The sequence below is a fragment of the Theobroma cacao genome, chromosome 7 (genome assembly GCF_053813885.1).
Source record: "Theobroma cacao isolate CCN51 chromosome 7, ASM5381388v1, whole genome shotgun sequence".
Classification (NCBI taxonomy): Eukaryota; Viridiplantae; Streptophyta; class Magnoliopsida; order Malvales; family Malvaceae; genus Theobroma; species Theobroma cacao.
Window position 1 is genome coordinate 34,603,888 of NC_142645.1, and position 7,595 is coordinate 34,611,482.

Consider the following 7,595-nt stretch of genomic DNA (forward strand, 5'->3'; position numbering starts at 1 on the left):
TACAGATCTTAACTAGACACATTCACGAATTATCTCATGAATTGCTAAAATTTCTACATGGTTACGAAATGGCACCATTAGGAATAAATCTTGTGGCCTAATTTGACTCAACTCAGGGAAACTTACTAAGTCCAAACATAGAAAGGATTGAAAGACTGAGAGCTCTTTCTTGATTTTCTGGGTGGTGGTGCACGGTTGTTCTTAGTTGGTGGAGAGATTTGTCTAGTTAATTTTGTTAACAAACGAGACCTCAGCCTGCTACCTAGCTATGCAAGGGTGATCTTCCATGGCTAGCTTCTTACAAGGACTATTGCCGCTTAAGCTAAGAAAGTTTGAGGCAATAACAGGTTTGTGATGCCCTTAAATGTTTGGGGCCACACGAGTGCTACACAGATGTATTCAACGAGTTTATAGCCTTGATCGACAAGCTCAGGTAATCTTTGAAATTTCATCGTGATGGGGATAAATCATTGCAATTGTTGGTTCTCAATGAGGAATTCCTAGTAAGTGCGAGTCATCAGCTTGCGTTGATTATGTCCCTTCCCTTTGTAAACATTACTTGTCACTCCTACTAATTGAATGGTCTGGTGAAGTGTTCAAATTACGGTGGTGTAGGCAGTTTGCCGCCCAAGACGTCGCGAGAAGTCCATTGAACCTTATCATTTAGAGGAAAGAAAAGTCGTAACAAGGTTTCCATAGGTGAACTTGTGAAAGGATCATTATCGAAACTTGCCCAGCAAAACAACTCACTTGGCACGCAGGATCCCCTGGGTGCTCCTTGATGCGTCGTGGCCGAACAACAAAACCCCAGTGTGGATTGTGCCAAGGAACTCGAACGGAATGGCATGTCCACACGTCATCTATTCAGAATCCACAACGGCTCTCGAAAATGGATATCTCGACTCTCACATCAATGAAGAACGTAATGAAATGTGATACTTGGTGTGAATTATAGAATCCCGTGAACCATCGAGTCTTTGAATGCAAGTTGCGTTCCAAGCCGTTAAGCTGAGGGCATATCTACTTGGGTGTCACACATCACTGCCCTACCCCCCCCCCCCCCCACCCCCACACACACACACATACACACACACATGCTCACCCTAAAAGTGCATCATGGAGGGGAGGAAAATGGCCTCTGTGCATTCCTGGCTCACAGTTGGCCCAAAAGCTAGTCTTCGGCGACGAGAGCACCAGGATGATCAGTGGTAACACTCGAAAGAGTCACCCATCACGCACACCCATTGTTTAGTCTAGTTTCCCCATAGACCCTACTACGTTAATTTGTTGATGCTCGCATCACGACCCCAAGTTAGGTAGGATTACCCATTAAGTTTAAGCATATTAATAAGTGGAGGAAAAGAAACTTACAAGGATTCCCCTAGTAATGGCAAGCGAACCGGGAAGAGCCCAGCTTGAGAATCAAGCACCCCCATGATTCGAATTGTAGTATGGAGAAGTGTTCTTAATGACAAATTGGGCCCAAGTCCCCTAGAAAGGGGCATCGGAGAAGGTGACAGCCCTGTCGTGCTCAGACTCGATCGCACCACAAGGTGCTATCTACGAGTTAGATTGTTTAGGAATCTTCAAAAATTTAAAAATAGTCTAATTCACCCCCTCTTGAAACCATTCACATCGAGCTTATTACAATAACAAAAATCGTCACTAATGTGCCCCCATGAGAGATACAATGGTCAAGGTTGACCTGGATTAGTGTAAGGGTCTTTCTTTTCTATGGGTAAAGAGCCAGTGCAACAAAACGATTGTGCCATTGGGTGGGGTAGAATGTTATGGATCCCACATCAGTAAGAGATGGGTAAGTCTTAGGTATATAAATATAGGTCTTTTTCCATTTAATAGGTATATCTTTTAAGTTGAAAATGTGAGATCGTGATATTGGCGGATAGTAACCCATTAATCTTGAATGACATGTGGATTTAGGGAGTATGGATTTGTGAATGAGGCGGGACAAAGCCAACATGTAAGAAAAGAGGTAGCCCAACTAATAAGTGTAGGTTTGAAGGAAGCCAAGCTCACCATCATATGCAGGAAAATGAGAAGCCAGGGGAGAAAAAGCCCATTCGAGTGAAGCTGGTAATCCAAAAATTCATAGGTGGTTCCCGCGTGAGCTTTAATAATAGCACCAAATGTCTGGCTTCGGCTCTCTAAACAAACTTGGGCCAATCATCTACATAGCATGTTTGCAAAAGTTTTATGATGCAAAAAGAGTTTCTCAAAAAGCCATATATATAAATATTATAAATTAAGCTTTTCGCCCAATACTTGATTCCAATCCATACACTGAAATTCCTAAAATATCACTTTCAAAGCATGTCTTTGCCTCAATTGGCTCACTTTCAATTGCAAATTTAAAATTGACTTTTTCAACTTTGAGAGGAAAACTAGAGAAGCATGGAACTTGCATGCTATAACTTATAAAGCTCATGAAAAAAAGATAATAAGAGCTCCACGAAGACATTATTATATCTATGGAATCTTCTTGTCTTAAGGAAAAGAAGAAAAGAAAAGAACAACAAAAACTTTTCATCATGTCATCTCCACTTGACCAGCGGCTCTACTTGCTGGCAATTTATCTTTTGAAGCTGATCCTCTGTACTTGGTATCAACCTTTTCTTCTTCATCACCCCAAATGGCATAAGCTTCTTCCCCATGAGCAGCTTCGTCACCGATCTCCATATCCTCCTCAGACATCCTTAAAGGCACAATTAGTTGCACCAAGAGACAGATTATGCTTGTACTCACAATGTTAAGAGCGACAACAAACAAAATCCCAAGCAACTGAACTCCTATTTGTCGAAGGCCAGCACCAGCTCTACCGTATGCTAATCCATAAAATAGGCCAATGTAGCGCAAGGGCGCACCATAGAACAAGGCGCTAAGCTTTGGTACAGCCAAGAGGCCAGAAAGTATTCCTCCTAGGCTTCCAGCAATGGCATGAGTGTGTAGAACAGCCATTGTGTCGTCGACCTTTTGAAGCAGTTCAGATCTCTTGTGGACAACCATCATGGTGAACCATGGAATTGACCCAGAACAAAGACCCATTAGTATTGCTGCCCATCCTTGCACAACCCCTACATCAATTTAATTATGTCAGGGCTTAGACAAATTAACGGGAATGCCAATTTTGAAATCCATATGCCAGATATGACACTTAAAAGTGGTGAGTGGTAACAAAACCGTTGTATGTCCATCTCCTAAAACATAAACATAATTGTTTTGAAGGGATGTGGAGTACTTACCAGCAGCTGGTGTGATGCAGACCAAACCAGTGATCATGCCTTGAACTGCACCGATGACAGAAGGCTTTTTGAAGAATACAAGATCGAGTGCCAGCCAAGTGAGTAGGCTAGTAGCAGTACAAACGTGGGTGTTCAGTACAGCCAAGGAAGCATCAGTGCTGACTACGTAGGGATCTCCTCCATTGAACCCTGTCCAACCCATCCACAGCAAACCTGCTCCAGCTAACATCAGAAGGATGTTGTTTGGAGGAAATCGCTCCCTGTCTTGGGTTAGACGAGGGCCAACCTGCACAAACATAATACAGCACAAAGTTGTCACTTGTTTTGAACAAATTCTAATGTTAGCATAAAGCTATTGTGGCATTGGTCATTAACTGACATTAGCAATTGGTAATCGGTCAAGTAATTAAGAATTCTTCTGCTTAAAGTAGCTGTTGCTTTTGTTATTTATAGTTGCTTTTGTTGTTACTTTTTTTCAGTATCAATTTGTTTTTAGCTTTCTCAAAAACTATCATAAACTACTAAAAGCAAATTAATAACTGAAAAGTCATATTTATTTTTTTTAAAAAAAAGGCAAATTGTTACTAAAATATCATTTACTATAAAAATTAAATCATGCATTTTGATATCCATAAATTTAAAAAATTATTTATTATTTTTTTGAAGTATTTTTTATTGTTTTATCTCGATACGCATTTTACTTTCTACTTCTAGAAACTAAAAACAATTAGTAATTACTTAAACAACATAGGAGAGCCTTAATTAGTTTCTACTACGTACTTTTTGCTTGAAATTTTTTTATATTGTAAACGCAGATAGCAAAAATAAAAGAATAATTTTTTAATGATTTTTTTAAAGGTAATTTTTTTATTGATTTTTGAATAACTAAATTTTAACATCAATTCATAAATAATAGTTTTGCATATATTTTTCTTAATTATTTTGAAATATGTTATTATTATCCAAAATATCGACTGAGGTGATGAAATTTTTAATTTTAAAAGTAAGTTTAAAGTATTGACACTTGTCCATTTAAAATATGTTTTAAAAATTCAGTTATATAATTATTAGATGAGTGCATGAAAATCATAAAAATGCAGTTCCCAATTTATAAAACTAATTTTATTGCAATATATAAAATAATAATTTATCATATGTTAATCAACCAAAGAACAGTTGAAGTTAGACTTTCATTCAACAGGTTAGAAACATGATTCCTTAAGAGCTTCTTAATTTTAACCTTCCAAGAGAAATCCCCCTCCTACTCCTACCCTTACCACTATATTTGAAAGGAGGGAAAGAAAAAAAAGAGAAAGAATGAAGTGGAAGGAAAAATTACTTTCTCTTTATATTTGGGTAAAATATTCATACCTTCTTTAAGTTTTGCCTATAATTGCACATACATTTATTAGTATTCAAAATAAACAGTTTGCCACAAACTTGTAAATGGTGTTAACAACAGATGTGAAATATCTAAAATGCCCATCGTATAAAAATGATGAACACTATAGTATGTCAATAGCTCTTGGGGGAATTTTATCAAACACCCCTAAATCTCACAACTCAAGAATGTAAAGTTCTCACAAAAGGTTTTGAAACTCAAAATTTAGATCAAGCATGGGTTCATGGTTTCTAAACCCACAAATAATTAAGAAAAATCAACTCAACAACTCAATCTTAATTTTCTCTTCTCACCTTTTGACCTCACTCTGAATCACCCACCAAAAATCAAGCATCGGTTTATGGTTTCTCATCACAAGTTAATTATGAATTGGATTGTCAAAAATTAACAACAAATCTAGAGCATTTTCAGTATTGAATTTTGGATTTTGAAGGAGTTCTAGCTTCTTGTTGGTTTAAAGATGAAGGGTAAAATTATCCTAAAAATGCTGTTATATCATTAAAACAAAGAAAATACTAATGGTTGACTAGCGACATGGTTTATGTATCCAATGAAATATATATTTTTGAAACAAATTGTTTATTTCGAATATTAATGAACTCACATGAAATTATTGACAAAGCTTAAGAAGGTAAGGGTATTTTATCTTTTATATTTTCCTTTCCTTGATAAAAGGGAAATGGAAAGGACTAATTTAACTTAAATTAATAATTTTATTTATAATTTTTTCTTAACCTCTTTTTCTCTCTCTTTTTTTTTTTTTTACCTTTCATACCAAATAATAGGAAAAATAATTTTTTTTTTCTTTTCTCACCTGTTCCGTTTCCCTCCATTTTCCTCGTTTCCAACCAAATAAGTTGGTAGTGTTAATTTAAACCAAGAAGGATCAATTAATTAATCAAAAATTGATTTGATAGCTGCTAGAAGCAACTTCCTTTCCCCGGGCGTTATTAGTTTGAGTAGCTTAGCCCCAAATCGAAGTTAAAAAGTTGAAATGCATATTTTAAGGAAGGAATCCATACCCAGTATGCAGCTGTGAAACCTGCAACTCCAGAAGATAGATGGATGACATATCCGCCAGAATAGTCTATCAGTCCCATCTTTGCAAGAAATCCATCGGGATACCATATGCTAAAAGCCGAAATGGTATAGGAAAAGGTTAACCATAGTGGCACAAACAGCATCCAAGCATAAAAATTCATTCTCCCCAACAAAGCTCCAGCAATCAGAACCAGAGTGATAGCAGCAAAAACACCCTGGAAAAACACCATTGTCGCATTGGGGAATGACCCTAAAAACGCTGGTTGGATTAGATATTCTCCATCCAATGCACCATTGGGCTTTCCCAAAAATGGAATCATCTTGTCACCAAACGACAATCTGTAGCCCCAAAGCACCCAACAGACAAGAACACAGGCAAAAGCGTAGAGCACCATGAAAGCTGAATTCACGGCCCATTTCTTCTTCACTGACCCTCCGTACAGTATAAGAAGTCCTGGAATGCTTTGGAGGCCGACAAGCGTAGCTGCTGTGAGCTGCCATGCATTGTCACCTTTGTTCATCCACTCTGGACTGGCCTGATCAGGGGCTAGATTTGCAGGGAGGGAAAACAGAGTTCTGGTCATTTTTTCAACCTCCTGTCTCTAGCAATGCGAGGATAATTATTCTGCGGGGTCTATATACATAACTAGGAGATTAATCGTTTCGATCATGTCGATAAGCTGTCAATACGATAGAGTCTTTATTGTCATTAATTAATTATTCGAAAATTTGTTAACTTTGTTCCCATTTATAAAGTTTAATGTGTTGTCAAGAACCATGAGTTCATGATATTCTATGGTTTTTGGCGAGCTGTCCAAACAACTGTAACGATAATTTCAAAGTAAATTTGGCTGCTCATCATCGATCCAATTTTGCTATGTATATCAAAAGATTAATGCATTTATCTTTATGTTGCTTTGTTTGACTTGAAAATGAAACATAAAAATTATTTGGAGGTTTTAATAGTTGGCATTTTATCCTGCCGAGTAGAGAATCAAGATGCTAATGAACTTGGAAAATGTTCTACATACATGCATTCATGTGTCTTTGGCACTGTTTATTAACAATTTTTCAACTTGGCCTTATTACTTTGCTTGTAGTTATGCTCTCTTGGGGTATATGCAGTGGGATTTGGATAGGCAATTCGAAGATGGAAACAATTGAAGTAGAATGATTTTGCTCATCTTGTAGGTGGGCGGACAAGCTTTGATCAAATGAAAAGAAAATCGAACTTAGGGTTGGATGTTTTGACTTAAAATATTTTTTGGAAAAAGTTTTCAAATTTATGCTTATTTGGAAGATGAAAATTTGTTCCAAATATAAAACATTTTACGAATCAACCGAAAAATATCCATTGATTACAAAAAATATCTTAGGCCATTTATAATATTTTACATGAACTTTGATGATCTTACTATTAGACATTCTCATTTTTTGAAAAAACTCATTTCTGGATTGAAAAATGATACCATGCAAGCAATATTTAATCTTTAATCTTATATATTTATTTTATATATTTCGTTGTCTTTAATCTTTATTTGTACAATTAATAATTTTAGTTAATATTGAAACTCACTATCTCTTTTTCTTGTATAGTAATAAATATTAGATGATGATGATTCAAACCTTAAAACATTATTATTGTCTAAACAAGATTCAAATGTTTGACTTGAGGCTGAGGATTGAAGAAGACATAAATGAGTCTTGAAGTTTCTATTTATTTGGTTATGTACTTATGTTTATAGGATTGAAGTTTGTGTTAACTATTGAAATTTTATTTACGTTTGATGTAATTTATTTGTTTATTTATATTTGGTGTAATTTATTTATTTGTCACATGTTTTTATTATTCAATTTATGGATTAAATCATGGAATAATTTTATTGATAAAG

At 36.0% G+C, this 7,595-nt stretch overlaps 1 protein-coding gene and 1 non-coding gene across 2 annotated transcripts; one reads left to right on the forward strand and one right to left on the reverse strand.

Annotated features, from left to right (window-relative positions):
• Positions 1-878: 878 nt before the first annotated feature.
• On the forward strand, positions 879-1,034 carry LOC148761828 (5.8S ribosomal RNA). Its single transcript, XR_016027756.1, has one exon. It is a non-coding gene; the product is annotated as a 5.8S ribosomal RNA (ribosomal RNA).
• Positions 1,035-2,325: 1,291 nt separating this feature from the next.
• LOC18594875 (ammonium transporter 2 member 5-like) lies at positions 2,326-6,287 on the reverse strand. Its single transcript, XM_007022542.3, has 3 exons — positions 5,685-6,287; positions 3,261-3,546; positions 2,326-3,092 (listed from the first exon to the last, which is right to left on the reverse strand). The coding sequence occupies exons 1-3, from the start codon at positions 6,285-6,287 to the stop codon at positions 2,548-2,550; spliced, it is 1,434 nt and encodes a 477-aa protein (XP_007022604.3). The 3' UTR covers positions 2,326-2,547.
• Positions 6,288-7,595: the final 1,308 nt, after the last annotated feature.

Bases quoted from the DNA above. Each gene is read 5' to 3' on its own strand.
- LOC18594875 (XM_007022542.3), bottom strand. From the start codon at position 6,287: ATGACCAGAACTCTGTTTTCCCTCCCTGCAAATCTAGCCCCTGATCAG. The intron at 3,547-5,684 runs GTATGGATTCCT...ATGTTTGTGCAG, and splicing joins GTTTCACAGCTGCATACTGG to GTTGGCCCTCGTCTAACCCA. The intron at 3,093-3,260 runs GTAAGTACTCCA...AAATTGATGTAG, and splicing joins CTGCATCACACCAGCTGCTG to GGGTTGTGCAAGGATGGGCA.